Below are 21,733 nucleotides of genomic sequence, written 5' to 3' on the forward strand. Positions count from 1 at the left end.
CTGCAAGACAATGATCTAACACATATTAATGCTCTTATGTGCATGCATCTTTATGTGTGTGTGTGTGTGTGTGTGTGTGTGTGTGTGTGTGTGTGTGTGTGCCTCTTTAAAAGAGTAAAAGAGATTAACTACACACAAAAAGGAGTTTGTCTATCGTTGTGAATGCAAACACAGCACCACTGTGAGCACATAGTGAAGGCATGACATCCATCCCCTGCCATTCAATGAACAGAAATAATAACTTTCTGTGGTGGGAGAGAACACAAGACGGCCGTTTCACTAGATAGTGTCTCCATTCGCCCTCCCCTCTAGGATATATGGCCAGCCCATCTCAGATTGAGCTGCGGCTCATCCAGAATGCTTCTCTTTGTATATAGAATGTGGGCAAATATGTGGTTTTGCGGTTTAACCAAAGTGTTTGACTCTACTTGACTGTATTTGGTCTCTGCAGCAGTTTCCTAAAATCACCCACATAAGTATGTTATTGTAGCAGTCTCACCCCTCGGGCAAAAGCTCAGTGATGATGGAACTGTGTTGTTTGAGGTGGCAGGTCTGACAATAGCAGGTATGTAGTAGGGGTTGGGTGTTCTGGCCCAGGTCAGAGTGGAGGGCCTTCATAGATCCTCCTCCAATGAGTTTCGAGATACATAAGAAGGGTGGAGGTCGGTTGTGTTTTCAGCCATCCAGGTGCAGGGCCCAATGAGGTGGATAATGTTACACACCACTACTAACACCATCTATCTCCTGGAGCTATGGCGAGGCTCTGTCTGGCACAGAGATGAAAGGTCTCGCATGCATAAAACTTTGAACTTACCTTTTTATTCATTCGCTTAGCCTACTGATTATCAAAGACATGCCATTGATTGACACAACAAAACCATTTAGGGCAGGAAGACATAGACAGGATAGAAGACTCGAGAACTTTTCATGGCAAAAATAATAAATATAAATAGCCTAATCTTCAAGTTTCAATTGTGATTTTATTTTCAGATGCTCTGCTTGGCCCCCATGCCCCAGAAAAGAACCATCGCCCAGTCATTGAAATTCCTCCCTCCAGTCCAAAAGCTTAGTCCGTGAATGAGGCATTCTCCATGGAGACCGCACTTGCAGTCTCTACGGTTTGAATTGATGAGAGGACAGAGAGAGAGAGAGAGAGAGAGAATCTACGGTTTGAATTGATGAGAGGACAGAGAGAGAGAGAGAGAGAGAGAGAGAGAGAGACTCCATGCATCTCTTGCTCTCACTCCCTCTCTTGTCTGTTCAGCGTGCCAAAAAGTACAAACATTCCCACGTGATGATGGCATTGCTCCCTCCCTCACAGAGCGCACAATAGCGCACTGGTGCACCTCTCCACTCATACGTCCACGAGACGATACGCGAGAGAAAGAGAAGCACAGAACTCGGTCAAGACTCAAGACCCGCTTCAGTCAACTTTTAACGAAACATTTTCACACATCTGAGGTTCATCTTGGGAACTTTACCACGAGGAATGTGAATTTAGTATTCCCTCCTTTCCTTTTGCGTTTTGATAATAAGGACGAATATATGCGATCTTGTCCTCAATGGGAATACGGGGCACATGAAACTTTTGAGGAACTTTTCGCTGCATTAGTCGGACCCCCCTTGCTTCACCTGAAACATGCCGGAGCGATTAAGCATTTCGGACTTCGTGGCTCTGACAAATGAGGATCTGGCTTCGCCGGGGACATCCAGCTTTCAGTCCAAAATGACTGATTGTCGGAACACCGTTTCAGCGGTGGAGGAGGTAAGAGGGAAGCGCACCTTTTGTCTGTTGTTTACCTGTCTAGAGAAATGTGTCTAAACTAGCCTACTACTCTGCAACTGCCCACTAGTTGCAGGGTGAAAGTTTTGAAACTAGATGAGTGACTGGTGTGATAACATCTACGGAATGATCAAATCGTTTTGAGATTTATAGCGTGTAAAAGCAAAGTAAGTGTCCTTCGCTTTTTTACAGTACAGCAGGTTGCACCGTTGCAGTAACATCATGCGGGGAAGCAGGGCTAGCACAGCAGGGAGGGAAGGAGACGTTCACCTTTCACTCACATACGATGCAAGGAAAACTCCTGACAAGAGCACACTTTACAGACTTGTTTATAGACTTGCCCCCCCCCCCCCCCCCACACACACACACACACACACACACACTGTCACCAAAATGTGGGAGAAGTGGGTGTCCAAAAACTCTTATTTAGCCTGTTGGGTTAAAGATAGGTTTGGAAAGAGTGCTGATTATTCTCTGATTCACTGACAAATGATATAGGCTACAGTGCAGGGCAGATTGTCTATTGCCTTCTATGCTATTCTTGTTTGGAGGGATACTCATGGACAAATGGCAGGGGCTGTCATTGGAGTGATGTAATGCACCAGCTTGTCCAGCTGAGCAGTATCATGGGTTAAATAAGGTGCTGGTAGACCAAACATTTAGACTCTCGTAGAGGTTTTTTCCGATTCTGACGCGTAGAGAGATTAGTCAGACTCGAAAAAAACATCTACGAGAGTCTAAATGTTTGGGCTAAGGTGCTGGCATAACACTGAACATATTATGTCACTTGTCACACATGACGTGTGTGTGTGTGTGTGTGTGTGTGTGTGTGCGCGCGCGTGCGTGTGCGCGTGCGTGTACATGTACGTACATGTCTGTGAAAGCCAGTACTGTATGTTTGAGAGCATGGCACCCATTGCTTCAAGGGCTGTTGGAGGTCTGTGGGTCTTTTCTGTTTGTTTGTTTGTTTGTTGAAACCAATTCTCCTTTGCCTGTGGTTCCAGACTTCTTATATGGCAGATGAGGAAGCTGTAAGGGAAGTTACTGTGAATTCCCCCATAATACAAATACTCTCAGTGTCTGCACAAATAGATCTTCTGTCTGCTTATTTTGCTGAACAAAACATCATGATTCACCATTATACTGTTACTGCTACATCCTTTTTGTTTTCAATCAGATTGACCAACAACTGTTTTCTTTAAACTTTAAAGTCTAAGCAATTGAACATATTTGACAGATTGATGATAGCCTGTTTTACAGACCAAATATTTATGCAGTATTAAAAATGTGAATTTCAGCTAATGATTTATCCCACACAAAAAATGAATCCATGGCATTGTGGAACGGAGCTCATGGAGTAATGACAGTCACATGTCTGAAATGTGTGAAAGGCTGTGAGAGATGGAAGGTCTACACTGGAGCCTGACCTCACCTCACCAGCCCTGTGACTGGCTTTGAGACGGTCATGAGTGGACGGGGAGGTCGGAGGCAGTGCTGCCAGATGTTTTGCAAAAGAAATAAGCAACCAGGACTGTGAAAACAAGCCCAAAAGAAGCGACTATAGGCCACATGAGCACTTTAAAACCTATATGCACCAATATACTGTATAGCCGATCTACAAGCTCACAACGTGTTGTGTGTGTGTGTCATCTGTCTTCAGTCTGATTTATGTGTGACATAATGTTCTGCGTTATTGCTTTTTGATTGATTTATTGAAGTATTTATTAACAGTTTGCAGAATTACAGTACATTTCAGGCACAACTCGATACAAAAAAATTTTAACTGTGAGTGGACGACCAATAAAACACTAGACTTGTTTACAAGAGGTTCCACCTTGTTCAATTCATCATAACATTTAGAGACCTACAAATATACACTACTACGCTAATACTACTGCAGCACCTTATTTAACCCACGATACTGCTGAGCTCGACAAGCTGATGCATAAAAACCCCAATCATAGATTCATAATCTATGACCTCTCTCCATTTGTCCATGTGCAGTAAGTATCCCTCCAAACAAGAATAGCATTGTAGGCAACTAGAATTTCGCGGGCCTTCGGCCCGCTCATCCCAGAGTTGCGTTGCCCCGCGTTGCGATACAGAAGTCCACAGATACAGAAGTCCACAGTGACACGCGTTTTATGCAGCTGTTTTGTGTTGCAGCGCGTGCACGCGCGCGCGTGTAGTGTTGTTGTTCTTATCCATAACAATAAATGGATCAAATATGCTCTATATTAGTTATGTATAGATTTAAAGCAGTGGCTGTCAAAGGTGTGTTCCAGGGACCCTCATGGTTCCTTGAGGGGGTTCCAAATGGACCCATTATAGGTCTGTAACTCTGAGAGTGTAGAAATGGAACCAAGTGGACCCTACAGGTCTGTAACTCTGAGAGTGTACAAATGGAACCAAATGGACTGTTTTATAACGTTTAACTGTGATACTGTACAAATGGAATCAAATGGGACTGTTATGGGTCCATTTGGTTTTACTCTCAGAGTTATGGGGGTCCTTGAAATTAAAAAGGTTGAGAACCTGTATGCAATGGCTTATGTCTTGTAAAAAGAGAGAGCAGCCTATTCTCCAAACCATCATATCTTATGCTTTGCTAGGTTGTACAAATTAATATAGGGTCAATATAATGTGCAGGACTCACGTGTGTGCTCTCTGTCTCTCTCTTCTCTCTCCTCCGTCTCGGTGGTGTGTGGGGGGGGGGGGGGGGGGGGGGGATTAGTTGCGCTGCCTGCGACAGTGCTATACTTCTCCAGCAGCGGTGCAGAACCGAGAGAGTGACACATTCGTGTGGATGTAAACTGCGCAAGTTGTAGCTTGAAAGTTCGGATTGTGTAGTCGCACCGGTGGTACAAAGTGAATGTTACAACTCGCACGGTGATGTTGTAAGGCGCAAATGCGAGTACCTAGTCGCACTGTCGAGCCCTGTGTAGTGTAGTGGCATTTGCGCTGCATCGCGAGGCGAGCCAAATTCCCCCCCGCGCACGCACGCACGCACACAGACACACACACACACACTGTACGTAGCTGTGTGTTGTTGCAGCGCGCGCGTGTAGTGTTGTTGTTGTTGTTGTACCATGCCAGGTTTGCACAGTGCGCTCAGTGCGATATTTCCGAACGTGGGCGTTGTGTGTGTGTGTGGGTGGGTGTGTGTGTGTGTGGCTGGCTGTGTTTTGTTGCGTGGGGATCGCCATGTGAGGGGGCTAGCCAATAAGGGCCCTGTGTTGCATGTGGAGAATGGTGTAGGTTAGTGTGTGTGGTGTAGCCGAACGGGGTGTTGAGAACATGAGGGGGATGTAGCACAGCAATCGGTGACCCCTACATTAAGCTGTGTTGCTCCCAAGATGCAGTGCAAATGCGTGTTGTAGCAACCGTAGCCAATGGGAAAACAGGATGCAGTGTTGCCAGGTCCGCGAATTGTAAGCGAGTTGTAAGTAGCGTGTTGAATGGCATTTTTGCTGGGCTAGTTTTCATAGACCTGGCAACAAATTAGGCGGGGGTGTCGGTGCTTGTGGCGTGTTTGTGTTTGTTATTGATATTGATGTTGTTTGTGAGTGTGGACGGGAGGCGGCTGTAGTGGCAGTGCAATGACAGTTTTTACGCGGGTGTTGTTGATTGTGGGCGTGCGGCGCGACATGAGGAGATAGCCGTGGATCGACGCGGAGGGTAAGGCTGTGTCGTGTTAGTGTGTTGTTGCAGTGTGTGTTGCAGCGTGTTGCAGCGTGTCAGTGACGTAGTAGCTGGTGCCTTTTGTTCCTGTGCGTGCTTTTGGGGACATGTTTTCAATTGTAATATAGGATAGACACAATCTGCTCTGCACTGTATTCCATTTTTCAGTGGATCAGAGAATCATCTACAATAACATTCTTTCTAAACCCATCTTTAGATGTTGGGGGGGGGGTCCATGGACAAATACATATTCATTTGGGGGTCCTTGACATGGAAATGTTAGAGAACCACTGGTTTAAAGGACATTAGGAAACAAACCCAAATAAGCAAAGTACACTTTAGAAAGAAGCCCCAATAAACCGCAACAGGCTATTACCAATATTTACAAACGACTTTAATACAGGAAAACAAGCCCAAAGTCTCTGGTGAGTTTATATAGAGAACCATTCTCGAGAGTTTGCCCACTGTATTTTATATCCAGGGTCTAATATAATTTTTGTTTATGATACTGGAAAATACATAGTTGGAATACCTGCTCTGGGAAGGGACTTGCTGGAATCCTACACATGTGCACACGCTCACAACAGTCACGCAGACAGACAGACAGATGGATGTAATGCAGATTGGCTAATGTGTGACTGTGATCATGTGTTAAATGGAGGACCACGGTTGCAGAAATAGAGGGAAAAGGATAAAATCAAAGGATAAGAATGGTTTCGTTAGTAGTATGTGTTTGCACTGTTTGGGAATTACATGTTATATTTGGTCTATCTGTAAGTGTCCATCATGCCATCATCATGCCAGGTTAATGGAGTAAAATAAGGGTCCGATTCCGATATCACTGACAGCTGCCAGCACGTGGCTTTTTGTGGAAAAGAATCCCGTAGGTGCACCTAGCTCTGATCCATAGCCCTAATGCTAATTCTGCCCTGCATTAAGGCTATGGAACCGATGGCGTCTAGCTCTCGCAGGAAATGCAGACCAGCCTCTCTTCTGTAGCGGGAAAATAAAAAACATTTACCTACTCACCAAAACAAAGACGGGTTGTGTAATTAGAAAGCCTACTTTCCTTAGTGGACGCACTCTGAGCCCCCCACCACACGTATAATATGTACTTTTTGGCCAGAAAGGGATTGTTTTTCCACGGAAAATAAATACATTTAGTTTCTCCACTGCGCCCTCTACCGATATTGCCATACGAAAGATGTTTTCCGTCCGGTGAAAACAATCCCTTTCTGGCCAAAAAGTATATATTATACGTGTGGTGGGGGGCTCAGAGTGCATCCACTAAGGAAAGTAGGCTTTCTAATTACACAACCTGTCTTTGTATTGGTGAGTAGGTAAAACGTTCTTCAGAAGAGAAGCTGGTCTGCATTTCAGGAGAGAGCTAGACACCATCGGTTCCATAGCCTTAATGCAGGGCAGAATTAGCATTAGGGCTATGGACCAGAGCTAGGGTGCACCTCTCTCTCTGATTCAAAAAACACACAGCAACATTCTTAGTGTTATCGTAACTCTTGGGAGTGTATAAATTGACCCAAATGAAGTTTTGGCCGGGCAGACACGCTCTATGATAGCAGGTGACTGAACACACAACTCCATGACTCGTGGAGGGTGGAGCAGGGAGGAGACGGCCAGTGGAGTGTCTGCTCAGACAGACAGACAGCATGCACCCTCATGTTTCAACACCAGCACATATTTGGGTGGAGCAGTTGCATTGTCCAACAGGGACATTAAGGCTGTATGTAGCATGTGTGATTTGAATATAAACCTTTATACGTTTTGGAGCATCATCCAGTGTGCGGAACTTACCTTTCGTTATTATTTGTACCTCGGCCCGGTTCCTGTGTGTGCTTTATTGTTGTTCTCTGTGATTTGAATATAGGCATTCGTTTTTTTATTCATCTATTTTGTCCGTCTGTCTGACTGACTGATTATCACCGTGTCTGCCTGTCTTCTGCTGCATTTATGCACCTTCGTACAACTAACTTAATCAGACTTTCATGCACCCCAATGGCTCTCCCTCTCCCAACATGCACAACCTATTGCCTCAACCTGTACTAGCTTTACTGTCTTTATTTTCTGTCTGCCAGCTGGCTTACCAAACAGTGCCTGCGTGTCTCCGATCACTGTGCCCAATATGCATTGTCCACACAGTACCAAGTGAGCGCCATTACGCAATACCCACAGTGTCTTTAATTAGTGAACTTACACTAAGGGAGTGGACTGGACTGGGAAAGACCGGGGCGTGTAAACAGCAAGCAGGCACCAGCACACAGGGCAGAGTCTCTGTTCTACTGCTCTAGATTACAGGCCAATTAAGGTTATTTCTGGTGACATGTGGGAGGGGAGCCATTATATTATGTCTAACTCTATGAAACAAGTTGCTTGTTTTTAAGAAAAATCAGGCGGGCTGTACTTTCAAGCACACAGACCTGCCTGATTGCGCTGCTTCTACAATGGAGCTAATTGAACAGTCCTGTCATGAGCAAACCCCACCCATCTGACACTGCTAGAGACTTAAACAAACACTATGTATGTGTGTGCTCTGCATATGTGAAAGGATTTGCAAGGCAAGGTTCATTTATTACAAATAAAAGTCAGTTGAAACTTAGCTTTAAGTTGTTAAGCTCTTTGTCGCCAGTCTGTTTATATGCAGTTTCATCATCATTTCGATCACGCTAATATGTCTGTCTGTCTGTCTGTCAGACAAACTCAGACAGTGAGTTTAGTGACATCAGCAGGGCTGACCCATGACGGTGCAAGACTGAGCTGATTGCGTTGCTGGCAAGTGCTGACTCACTCATTTACCTGAATCGCGTACCGTGAGAAAAACAAACTCTTAATTGAAAACACACACACACACACACACACACTCTCTTCTCGGCGAGAATGTGATATGCATAATAAGAGTACTATGTTCATGTTGTGTTTACATGTTACATGTTAGATGTTATTAATAATGGTGTTAAGCACCATTATTAATCCTTCCCGGTGACGCGTTGTGAACTTAACCCTTATTTCACTGATAGTCTATGCAATGTCGCCCCCCAATAGGATCTATTCATGAATTGCAGCCTGGTTAAAAGCACTCGGAGGTTCGGAGCTCGAAGGTTATTTTTTTAATGAATTAGAAACGAATGGTTTGGATGTTCGCTCGGAAATTCCTGTTGAAGTTTGAGTCCTAAAAACAGGGCTAGGGTACAGCCTTAACACACACACACACACACACACACACACACACACACACACACACACACACACACACACACACACACACACACACACACACACCAACCATAGGAAATGTAAGCCAGACACGGTTCAAAATGAAACTCAACAACAGAGCGTGTTTTTGTGAGAATCCTAAATTGCCCCAGGGCATCAATGCTATGAAAGGTTCATTTTCTCAATATTTGTTTTTTCAACATTTTATTTTCTTTGTTGTATTTCAGTCTCTGGAAATGGACCAGGGGACGCTGCAGAGGATGAAAAAGATGATCAAAGCTATACACACTTCTGGACTGAGTAAGTTTCCATAACTCTTAAACACACACACCACAAATACAGACATAATCACTCATTCTCAACCTTTTTAAGTTAAAAGGACCCCCAGCTTGATATACACCAGGCCACAGGCCCCATTGGGCTGTCACAAGTACTTGAGTTGACAATTAATTGTCGCACCAATAATTGCGATTAACGTGTTTTTGGCATTGGACATTGGAGCATATGAATACAAATACAAATAACTTAAATATAAATAACTTAAATATATAAAGAAATTAATGACATTTACTTTTATGACTTTTTTAATCATTTAAAAAATAGCTGAAATGGCTCTAGATCCACAAGCTTGTAGATCTGTTATTTCGGTTTCTTTTTAAATATTTGACAACATGGAAGCGAGTATTTGCGATTACCTGAAATAGCTGAACATAATAATTGTTGTGACAGGCCTAGCCCCCATTTGATTAAAAAGTAAAAAGAAGAAAAACATCTTTGGCACCCTAATCTACACTGTAAAAGACACGCTCTGAGTAACTGACACGCATCAGTCATTTAGTTGGGCGACCCCCTAGAACCCCGTCAAAGGACCCCTGGGGGTCCTGAACCAGTGCTAAATCAAATGTGACCACATCTACCTAATGTACTGACTGTATTACGAAGAACTATTTCTCAGCATGCTTCTTCCTTACTAATTCCAGATTTAAGGTATGATTTAAAGCATTTATTACAGTTTCTAGCATCGTGACTACGAGCTGTGCGTCCTCTTTTCTTTAGTCAATGATTTAAAGCATGACATTTCAACATCAAAATGTCTATTGGCGCTTGTGTTGTAGGAATGAAACGAATCCTTTCGGCGAATTTAATGTGTTAATGTAGGTGGAGTTGTTTATGAGTAAGACCCCTCGTTCTGTGGTCATGGCGTGTGGGATGAGGAGTAATTGTGATTACTGAGGTCTGTATGGTCTGTGTGTTTTCAGGGTCCTTGCGCGAGCATGTGTGTGTGTGTGTTTGCATGTTTACTGTAAAACTGTGTGTGTGTGTGTATAGTTTTCCTCGCATGCTTGCTTACTGTGTATGAGTGTGTATTCTGCATATAAATGCACGGCGGGAGTTTTCCAATTAGATGGCGTGTGACCTGTGTACAGTGTATGTAGGATTTGTGTCAGGTCTGCTGAGTGAGCTGCCCCACCCAACGTGTGTTCCACCGATGAAACCATTCACTTAACATACAACAATGAAGCCTTCAGTGTTCAACAGTCCGCCAGAGCCGCAGGTCAAGGTGTGTGTGTGTGTGTGTGTGTGTGTGTGTGTGTGTGTGTGTGTGTGTGTGTGTGTGTGTGTGTGTGTGTGTGTGTGTGTGTGTGTGTGTGTGTGTGTGTGTGTGTGTGTGTGTGTGTGTGTGTGTGTGTGTGTGTGTGTGTGTGTGCGCGCGCGTGCGTGCGTGCGCATATTACATCATGCCTTCCCGTCATCCACAAGAATCACGTTCAAAACAACAGTCACAGATTGAACACGATCGCCTCCTAAATGCTTGTTGGAAAGAAAAAGGGTTTCGGGACGCATATTTTTCTCCGAGCTACCCTCACAAGCCTGGTTCCCATTTCCCTCAACTCATAGTTTTTGAGAAATCATGAGTCAGAGCACAAGCACCCCAGAATTAGGCAACCACCAGAGTTGTGTAGGTCAGTAGTACTAGTAGTACTACTAGTACAAGGGTTAGAAGATAATACACTAACTAAAACAAACTATTTTCTCTTATTCTTTTCTGTTCATCACTGTCTCTCTAACTCCTTGTGTCTTTTTTCCCCCTCCTTTCTCTCCCTTCTCTTCCCTCCTTTAAGTAGAATCATATGGGGCGCTTCGCTTCCAGTAATGTGAGGACTGAAGCGGAGCTCCCCCCCCCCATTGCTGAACCCCTCAATCAGTACCACACACGCACACACACTGCAAAAACACATGCATGGAAACAGCCACGCTCTTCAAGCTCGCACAACACGTCGCGGATGCGATGCATTGTGAATTTGTGAAGTTTGTAGATCAGCTATTTCCGGCGCACGCCTCCGTCGTACGATGAAGAGGAAATCGGGCTTATCCTGAACCACCACTTCTCTGCTTGCCTCTGCCAAGATGGTGTGTGTGTGCTGGTGCGGGCGTGTGCGTGTTTGTGTGCGCACACGCGCATGTGTGTTTCCTCTGGCAGAGTGACAGTCTTGTGGTTCTCCAGTGGTTTCTAGTAGTTTAAGGTCATCCATCAGAGCTCCACTGTATGACTCAGTCGTTTGTCCGCTTGATATACAGATGTTTGCTGTTAGTTACACTTTGATTTCTACTAGTTATGTTATTATTTGTCAGTACATCACAAATTCTTTGTGCCCTTTATTTTTCCTTTCTCCTCTTCTCTCTCCTCTCTCTCCCTCTTTCTGCCTAAGCAGAACATTTTCCTACAATACTTCCACGTTCTCTCCCATAATTCACTGTTCTTTTGCCATAAACGTTTTTGGAATGCTCTATTTCCATTCACTGCATTTGTAAACCCGTGTCTGACCGATACAGTCCGTTTACCATAGCCATAGTATTGTCCTGAATTCCAGACCAGAGCAGTGGAGACAGACTGTCTCTTTTATTCTGCTTATTTTCTATTTCTTTCTGTTTAGTCTGCTGTGGATATTTCCACTGCCAGGCCCAGTTCAGGCCAGTCTTGTCCAATCCATAGTACAGTAAGCTCTCTCTCACTGGCTGCTTGTATTCTCTAGTATCTACAGTTAGTCAAATGTCAGTGCCTGTCCCCTAAAAGTTCCAGGGTCAATGAAAGCATTTGTATACTAAACGGGACTAAGGAGACATTGTTGCATGATTCAATAGGATAAAAAAAATAAAAGACTGGGACAAAATAAAATATTATACACGGCATAGCATAGTGGGTAAGAGGCTTGTGAAAGGAGATATTCATTAACAAAACACCCATCTGTCTCAAAATGTTGTGACTGTATTCACACCCTGTAGGTTTGGGGCCCCCATCCCCCGAGTATGATAAGGAAGGGGAAAACCACCATGCAAATATGAACCATGGCCTTCAGGTCTCACTAACATAACATTTGTTTTAATAACTCTCTTAAAATAGGGTTCAATTAATAGCTTGAGCCACTTAAGCCTCATTTTATAATTCTACAGTACTACAATGGTGTCTCGCGACGAACATTGCGATCTAGAATCTTGTAGATATGTTATTATTACCCCTATACCTTTTGAACATTTGAACACCTATAATGCTATGCCCAAAACACGGATGCCGTGTTTAAAGTGCTTAGTGTATGTAGCTCAGTGTAAACCAGTGCGGTGCTTATCAGAGCTCAGCCAGTCGATATATAAACTTACCAAACCGGGAGATCACAAAGGTCACAACCCTGGGGGAAAGTGACCTTTTGGAGGTCTGGAGAAACATCAGTCTCCCTGACTTATGAGCCCGGCCTGTCTCCCAACCCAGAACGAGTGGGAAGGCTGCTCCTGATTTAGTCCATATGCTTGATGTATAACCATGACGAGAGTTAACTACAGGCCAGATGCAACCTCATTAAAGTCCTCATGACACAGAACTGGAATGACAGGCTGTGTTCTCATTCTACTTCTATCGTGGAATATGTAACATAATGCATTTTGTATACTGTATACTTGTATACATATACTGTAGCACTGTAAAGTTCCATTTAGGGATACTTCATGCAAAGCATTCTAATCTTTAAAATCTGTTATTTGCAGCAAGCAACACCGCTGTGCGAGTATGAGTTAAATGCTACATTAACCCTAGATTTATAGTGTGTTTGCTTGTGTGTTTAACTGTGCGTGTTGTTTTCAGACCACGTGGAGAACAAGGAGCAGTACATCGAGGTGTTGGAGAACCTGGGGAACAGCCATCTGACGCAGGACAACAACGAAGTGTCCACGGGCTTCCTCAACCTGGCCGTGTTCACCAGAGAGGTCACGTCACTCTTCAAGAACCTGGTGAGAGAGAGAGGGCAGATTGAGGAGAGGAGGTGCACAAAAGGAGGAGGAGGAGGCCATGAGGGGCAGGATGAGGAAGGAGTGTAGAGCAGTGGTTCCCAAATCTTTTTCACGTCAAGGACCCCCAAATTGACAGTAATTGGCTACGGACCCCCATTTAATGCTATTTCTGTCTCTGGGACCCCAATGTATATTGTAAAATCGATGTTAATTTAACTCTGAGAGTGTACAAATGGAACCAAAAGGTCCCGTTAGGGTCCATTTGGTTCCTAATTATCATTTAGCTGCAGGGACCCCTGGAACTCCCTCAAGGACCCCTAGGGGTCCCCGGACCCCACTTTGGGAACCACTGGTGTAGAGCAGTGGTTCTCAACGTTTTTGGCCGGGGACTCCCGGAAATGCTTTGGCAATGTCTCGGGAGCCCCGCCCCGCCCCCTCCCGACCCCCAATATAAATTGACTGCTACAATAACCTTAACCCATTTTGGGCGGGAACCCCTTTTGGTGTTTTAAGCATTATGTTATAATTTAGCTATTGAAAAATAGCAGATCTACAAGCTCATAGCGCGCCACCGAGTGGCGCGCTACGAGCTTGTAGGTCTGCTATTTTTGAAAAATCGTGAAAATAAAATTAAAAAAAAAAAGAGAGAAAAAAGAGAGAACCCCTGGTGTAGAGGAGTTAAATTAGCTGTCTTCACCAAAGTTCAACCGCGGTTCCCTAAAACCTGTTGAGGAGAGAGGAGGAAACTGGGGGGTGGGCTTCCTAAAATGAGCTGTCTTCACCACGATCCACAACCACATGCTGCAGAACCTGTTGAAATGGGAGGTGGTAGTAGTAGGGAGGGAAAACAAAGACTGTTGACTCCGTACATCTGTTCACGGAGGGAGGGAAGGAATGCAGCAGCCTGCTAGCGCTCTGTCCAACCTATACATTAGTTCAGTAGTACATGGTAAAATAGATCTGATGTGGTTCGAGAACTCCATCGCCTCTGTTAACGCACATCCTGTGCCGTTGACTTAAATGAGACCTGGGTGTTGAGCGGTTGTCAAAACACTGGCCGTTCCACGCACACACTGCCATCAGCAGTGATTTAACCATGTTATGAGGCCATTAAAGTGTGTGTGTGTGTGTGTGTGTGCGTGTGCGCGCAGAAGAGAATAATTATGAATTGGATTGCCACACCTGGAAGGCCAAAAGGGCACAGGAGCATTTCTGTCAGTGGCAGGAGAGCACCAAATCTATCAAGAGAGTGTCTGTGTGTGTGTGTGTGTGCGCATGTGCAAGTGCATGCATGCATTTATGTGTGGCCTGTGTCTGTATAAAGTACAGGGAGTGGGTTTTTTCTTTAACAGCTGTCACACGGGCGCCTCTTGACTCTCCGAAATCTGGAGCAGTCCGGAACCCTCCCACTGATAGTATCCATAGCGATGATAATTCATCCCAGGCGTCTTATATGCGAGTGGGACACACCACACACAAAAATAGACCACCCCACCCCCTTGCAGTTGTCAATCAAGGCCATGCAGAGGAGAGGGAGAAGGTATTAAGGAAGCATGCACGACGAAAAAGGAACCCAGGTTGATTTAAGGACTCGTACTGTAAATTCAAGGTGTGTGTGTGTGTGTGTGTGTGTGTGTGTGTGTGAGTGTGTGTGTGTGTGTGTGTGTGTGTGTGTGTGTGTGTGTGTGTGTGTGTGTGTGTGTGTGTGTGTGTGTGTGTGTGTGTGTGTGTGTGTGTGTGTGTGTGTGTGTGTGTGTGTGTGTGTGTGTGTGTGTGTGTGTGTGTGTGTGTGTGTGTGTGTGTGTGTGTGTGTGAGTGATGGCTCATGCATGCACTTTTCATGCACGTGTGCATGAAAGTGTCTTTGGGTGTCTGTGCACGCAGGTATGCATTCATGTGCTGCTGGGCAATGGGCCTGTGTTTCTGTGTGATCAGGGTTTTGGGAGCCGGTATTTCCCAATGTCGGAACAGCAGGCTTGTCCTGACCTCATGTGTTGGAGGCCGCCCAAAGCAATCAGGGAAGATTGAACTCTCCTCCTCCTCTAGTCAATATCAAGGTGAAAACAATGGTCAGCTCGGTCAAGGAAGTGGTTGGATATTTATTTTTCTTTAAGAGGTCACTGCGAAGAGACACACAGCAAGAGTTTCTTTCCCCTGAGGCCATCAGAGCCCTGAACAATGACAAAACTAAACAAATCTGCCAAGTCAAACGCCTTCAATCTCTAAACACCCTGCTTTCGGACAACAGAGCTGTTTTTATTCTCCTTTTTGGAACAAAACCCCCTGCACATCTTTTATTTGCACTCAAAGTTTTAATATTGATGCTAAAACTTGCTTATTATTATTGTTAGCACAGTCTGTGGAGCATATCACGCCAACATGTTGCTGCTTGAACTTATACGAGTGAGTGTTAAACGAACCCCTTTGAATCTTTTGAACTAATGTGATTGGATTACTTGCTAATCCAATCAGGAAAAATTGGAAAAAGTCCTAAATCTTTATTGGGCCAATTCACTTTGTCAAGGCTTAGTGATTGAAATAATGGATGCTGTGCTGCTGTTACACATCTGCCAAAGATTTGATCATTGTCAAGTAAATTTAAATTTAGCATAGATAGATAGACAGATTTAGTTAGTTACATACACCTTTATTGATCCTGCGGGGGGAAATCTGTCGCAAGAGGCAGCACAGCAGTTAAGCTACAGATGCAGGGTAGTAGAGAAGTAAGAGAAGTGTGATGTTAAAGATCTTTCTTCTGCCTTACCCTTGTCCCATGAGTTGGAGAAAAAACAACAACATTATTTTGCACACACTCCCCTCTCGCAACAAGCTGACAAATCCTGTGTACCATTAACTAGAGCACACTGATAAGAGGACGGGTGCAGGATGGTTTGGCCTTGATGGGGGTGGTAGATTGTGCCTGTATGTGTCCACGTGTGCACTGTGTGTACTGTAGGCCTGTCACAGTTATTACATAATCGCCTACATGCATTTGTGTGACCATAATTAGGGGTGCACGATTATGAAACTATGACCGATCTCCGATTTATTTACAGGGTCATATCTGCCGATACCGATTCTGACCGATTCCGATATTATACGGATTATGCTGCCTTCAAACACAAAACACAAAACAAGAGTCATTGACGGCCACATTATTATTGCGTCATCAATTACTGTGAAAATAATCTATATTTTGATACCGATATGGCATTTTTATGGCCGATTTCGATATGCTACCGATGATATCGTGCACCACTAACCACAATCGTCATGCAAAATATAATGGTGACACAGCCTTACTTGAGTGTGTATGTTTAGATGTCATTCTAGTACGTGTGTCCATGTTCCTGCTGCTTATCTAGCTCTTATGAAAACAAAGTGGGAGAGAATAGGATAGGATACAGATGTGGTTTCATCATCACTTCATGACTTGACTCACTGCTGACTCAATGGCATATCAAGTGCTCTCGCAAACCACATAATGAATACCAACATCCTCCAACACTGTACATAAACACTTCATAAAACTTGATTCTGTAATGTTCCACTGGGACCCCAAAAAATAAATCTTTAATGGTGCAAATTAATGTCCTGTGTTTTCTTTTTGGTGATTCACTTTCATCGGGGACTGAATCACCGGGTTCATAATGTTAGCCACGCTCAATTCCCAGAAACATTCGTCCCGGGGGAGATGAGAAGAATGTGTTCTTGCGTAGGAGATAAAGAAAGGGAAAGTCATAGCCTGTTTTTATAGGTTATGTACATTATTGCATGGTGTACTAGATACATGCAGAAATTCGGTAGGTACTGTACTTTATACTGGAGAGATTCCTGTACACTGCAGTATTACTCCTTGAACTGGATCTATACTTGTTTATACATCATGATGTTCGCTTTTGCGTATTTGTCTGTCTTCCTCCTTCACCGTAACATAATCACCACGTTATGCCATTCCGGTAACAGTAGAGACAGCCAAAGCCAAATATGACTGCTAGCATACTTACTCACTTACTCATGCTGGTAATGTAGCTACTACACTCTGTAATTAACCACTTAAGCCCTATATACTCACAATGTGTTGCATCACAATGTGAGTTTGTTGATGTGCTACTTTTGAAAATTGTGAAAATCTTAAAACTTTCATTTTACAAGATTTTCACCTATAATCACATGGGACAAAATAGGGATGACAGAAATAACGTATTTAACCAGATGCATATCTATTTCTAACTAGACACATAACATCTATTTGCTTACTCACTTCTCTCCCTCTCTCCTCTCTTTGCCCCCCTCCCCCTCCCCCCCAACCTTCCTTACCCGTCTGTCATCCCACCCACAGGTGCAGAACCTCAACAACATGATGGCCTTTCCTCTAGAAAGCGTCTTGAAGCCCGAGCACAGAGACAGCAGACTAGTGAGTCTATTATTATATAATGTGAACAATGCGGCTGTTGTACTGCTGTTGGTAAAAGTAGGCACACGTCACAAACACAGAGAATGGATTCATTCACCTTTTACGTGAGCGTATGAGAATCCCTTTGATTTTTAGCTCCATAGCGTAAGCAACTATGCTGAACAGGTCTGTGTGGTTTAGTTTTTTGTGCTAATACCAGGTTTAACAACAGGTTTCATTGTGCGAGTATAAATTAGGCTTTAATGTTACTGTAAGCTACTGCACTGTCACTGTCTGTGAGACAACTGTTTTGACAGCTGAGCATTTATTCGAACTGTCTGCTGGGCAAGGGAAAGACCGTTGTTGGACCACTGGTGTAATGTAGATAGCTCAAATTCCTGTTCAAGCACATAGCGGAATAAATCCTGTACATCATAAGTAATAGTGCTGTATGTTCACAGTTCACACCCTTATACATAAATTATCTACTGTCTAGGAAGACTTGCATTGTCACTAAATTCTATATCACATTGTCCTTGACTGTCTTAGTCACAACAACTACGTACAGGCATACAGTACTGGTTGCATTCTGTCCAGGAAGATCTTGCAGTAAATCTCTTCAACAAAACTTCAGTTCATGAAGTAATTCTATCTCAATGTTTATTAATATGTGTGTCTAATGAAAGCCTGGCTTTCCTGTGAAATCGGAAAGGCTTTCAAACAACAACTATGTTTTCAGAAACCGTAATATGAAGTTTTATTTATCTGATAAATATAACCTATTTCTGGTACATTTCCTGTGCCTGCGTCATTGTGGTGCGAGTGTCGGGCGGAAGACACAGATTACAGACCAATCCCGTTCTATACGGCTGGCCCCTTCAGTGCCACACCATGAAGTATTTCACAATGAGCGTTTTCTTCAACCCCATCTTATTATTTATTATAATCATTACCAAGTGCTCAACCCCCCCACCAAGACTCCGTCCTACATTTGCTTGGCTAACGGCCGAGCTACACCAGGCGTTTTGCGCGCGTTTACGCGCACACGCGAGCCCCGCATACGCGCACTTAATATAGGACTGGACCTATAAGTGCGTGTGCGCATTCGCGTAATTGCGCGCTGAGAAGCCTGGTGTAGCTTGGCCGTAAGTCGTCTTTTTCCGAGCTCTGTGCTGGTGTGTCATGTAAGGTGAACGTTCACTGTGAGTTTAGATTACATGCATTTGGGGTTCCGTGTTTATAGCCATCGAGAGGAAGTCTGGATCATATGCTCTCTTCTCTGGTTCTGTCCATATGTTTGACACATGCCCCCCCCCCCCCCCTCTGCTCTAATCCTTTTCAGGAGCTGAAGAAACAGATGGAGAAGAGTTGGAAAGAGTATGACATGAAGATGTAAGTGGGGCACTATGGTCTTCGTAGTTATGAGTACCTACAGTTGGGTGCCACTGATATTGTCCCTTATCATTTGACCCATTTAGGCCTGACCTCAAAATTAAAAAAAATCCTTCTAAATCCTCCAGTTTTCTGAAATAAATATTTTCACGATTTTTCAAAAATAGCAGACCTACAAGCTCGTAGCGCGCCACTCGGTGGCGCGCTATGAGCTTGTAGATCTGCTATTTTTCAATAGCTAAATTATAACATAATGTTTAAAACACCAAAAGGGGTTTTGCGCAGATCACGCAAACCTCAGCAAAAAGAAAAGGACAATTTCGATGGCCTCCAACTGTATAACGTGCTGTATCTTAAATCTACTTTAAATTTAATTATAGCACAACACTAGATCTGCAAGCCCCTTTCCTCAGGAGAGGAAAGAGTTTAGTCCAGAACAGGTTTGATTGCTGCTGTGGAATCACTGCACATTTACAGCCCTTGTTAGATTGTAGACAGGTATTGTCAATGGGATACTGGCTTCTTCCCCTTGGCCGTTCTCTGTTACAGCTCAATAAAATACAACCAAGGCACTCGCACTTTGCTGTCTTGATTTCATCTTGGCATTACAGCGGTGGCTTAAATTGCTTTGTAATGCTGTAAGAGAGACTCGGTTCTTCTACACGGTCCGTTATCTGATTTCCTACTCATTCTGGATATAATGTGAAGGAATAGAAAGTATTTAAAACCTAAGTGTCCACAGTTAAAGTACAAGTACAAACAGAAAGTACAACTACAAAGCCTGACAGTATGTAGTATGTACTCTCGAAAAGAATGTATTTAACAAATCTTTCTTTTGCTTTCATTCTTTCTTTCTTTTGTTCTTTCTGTCTTTCTTTGTTTCTGTCTGTCCCTCTCTCCCTCCTTTTATCCACCCCTCCACTCATCCAGGGCTAAGCTTGAGAAGGAGAGGAAAGAGAAGGGCAGACAGCTGGGCCTGATCAGGACGGAGGGATCAGACGGAGGAGAGGACATGGAGAGGGAGAGACGGACCTTCCAGCTGCAGATGTGTGAGGTGAGGTGTGGTGGTGGGGGGATTACTGCCAGTCAAAATACCTTACCCAGGCACCTTTTCATAGAATACCAGAGGTGGACCGGGTTCAGATTCCTTGGGTGGTCTTGGTAGAGCACTTAGCACCAACTTTCACGCATGCTCATCTTCTGCATTCTGCGCGAGCAGGGTTGATTCCTAGCAGCTGTCTGGCACTATTAACTTAAATTAACTCAAAATGCATAGCATCCTAGTGAAGTGTGACCTGCATGTATGTCATGCCAGGTCTTGTAGGTCTGCACACGCGGTCGTATACGGTAGGTAGAAGGTAGAGTTTAAGGGATGGTAACGTTGCTCCGCTCTCATGACCTTCAGCTGAAAGCCACTCAGTGAGCCCCCTGTCAAATTAATTGGCTGTGCTTATACAGTACACACAGGCACGGTTGACATAAGCTCAGGGAAGCTCCAATCCACATGCAGATACAGTTTACGATCCCTGAGAGAAGTGCTGCCGAGTGCTGACTGAGACCAGCTGTTCGAGACAAAGAACAGAGTAATGCCTGATTTATACTCTGTTGCGCACCGTGTATCACACTGAAAATAGCTGATCTACAAGCTCGTAGATCTACTCAAGCTCGTAGATCTACTCAAGCTAGTAGATCGGCTAGCTTGTAGACCGGCGCACAACTGAGTATAAATCAGGCGTTGCTATAAGTCCTGCTCTACGGCACACTTTTTCTTTGCTTCTGTGTCTCTCTCTCTCTCTCTCTCTCTCTCTCTCTCTCTCTCTTTTGCACTCCACTCTATGCCTTGGCCATAAGACAGATGGATGGATTCAGACTGGGGGTTTTATGGAGCAAGGACAATGTAGTCATTCCTTCCACAGAGCATAAAGCCATACAGCTCGCTCACCCGAGGCTTTTTCCTACCTTTTTCAAACATGCATTAAGATTTAAAGCAGGAAAAGGAATGGGTCAGACAAGGCTTTAGTTCTTCGTCCTTGTTATTCTGTGCCCCTCCCCTCCCCCCCGCAAAAAAAAACGTTTTCCATATTTTGAGAAGGACTAACACTCTCAGGGATCGCTGACATGGTGGACCGGTGAAATATGGTGCACACGTCCTTTCAAAATAAAAGGCACCATAAAACACTTTTCAAAGATGCTGTTTAGTCTAGGATGAATTCTACATTATGAGCACTGACAAGCAGACACTTTGTGCCTTAAGTTCGCCTTCTTCATGGTTTTTTTGCACGTTTCTAAAATTCCAGTACCTTCTGAAGATCCAAGAGCTGAAGGTCCGGCAGGGACCTGACCTTCTCCAGAGCCTCATCAAGTACTTCCAAGCTCAGCTCAGGTTGGTTTCACTGAATGTTATTCACAATTACATGTCTCATTCACACCAGACCATTATTACATTTAAGTAGTATTATGCACAATAGACTCAACTGTTGATCATATATGAAGCATGTCTTCAACAACATACCTTGCAATCAGTCTGTTTAGTTCTGCCTATGGACTGGAACAGACGACGGTCGAAAGCTCACGCTTGGACGAGTGAGTGAGTGTGTGTGTGTGTGTGTGTGTGTGCGTGCGTGCGTGTGTGCGTGCATGCGTTGTTTCCCCAAACATAGGCGAAGGCAAGGCCTGCCCAACAATTTAACCTACCCATAACTCCTCATGCCTAAACATAACCAATCAGAGGCAGAATAGGGCAGATCATGCCTCTGCAATTCTATGTGCTTGCTGTTCTTGTATAGCTATATAGCTTTTACATAATGTAACAAGCCCAGTAACTGTATAATTGAATTGGGAAATTCCTGGGAAAACTTACAGGAGTTACAGTAACACATTACTTAGTTGTTAAGTAACGTGTTACTCCCAACACTGGTGACACAACTGGAAGGTTTCTAGTTGAAATAACAATGGTAAGTTCAGACTAAACC

General features: G+C 44.1%; 1 protein-coding gene across 3 annotated transcripts in view; it reads left to right on the plus strand.

Moving 5' to 3' along the window:
* The first annotated feature begins 1,254 nt into the window (after nt 1-1,254).
* The window catches only part of asap3 (ArfGAP with SH3 domain, ankyrin repeat and PH domain 3), a 43,714-nt gene continuing 23,235 nt past the window's right edge, over nt 1,255-21,733 (plus strand). Inside the window, exons 1-7 of one of the 3 annotated variants that reach the window (XM_079528136.1) lie at nt 1,255-1,765; nt 8,920-8,992; nt 12,828-12,973; nt 17,316-17,390; nt 18,712-18,761; nt 19,692-19,815; nt 21,059-21,144. In XM_079528136.1, the coding sequence (XP_079384262.1) occupies nt 1,640-1,765; nt 8,920-8,992; nt 12,828-12,973; nt 17,316-17,390; nt 18,712-18,761; nt 19,692-19,815; nt 21,059-21,144 (680 nt within the window). In that variant the 5' untranslated portion in view covers nt 1,255-1,639. Of the gene's footprint in view, nt 1,766-5,400; nt 5,462-8,919; nt 8,993-12,827; nt 12,974-17,315; nt 17,391-18,711; nt 18,762-19,691; nt 19,816-21,058; nt 21,145-21,733 lie in introns of those variants that run through there. The other 2 variants (XM_079528135.1, XM_079528137.1) reach the window with 2 other exon arrangements.

The sequence above is a fragment of the Electrona antarctica genome (genome assembly GCF_951216825.1).
Source record: "Electrona antarctica genome assembly, chromosome: 18".
NCBI classification, from domain to species: domain Eukaryota; kingdom Metazoa; phylum Chordata; class Actinopteri; order Myctophiformes; family Myctophidae; genus Electrona; species Electrona antarctica.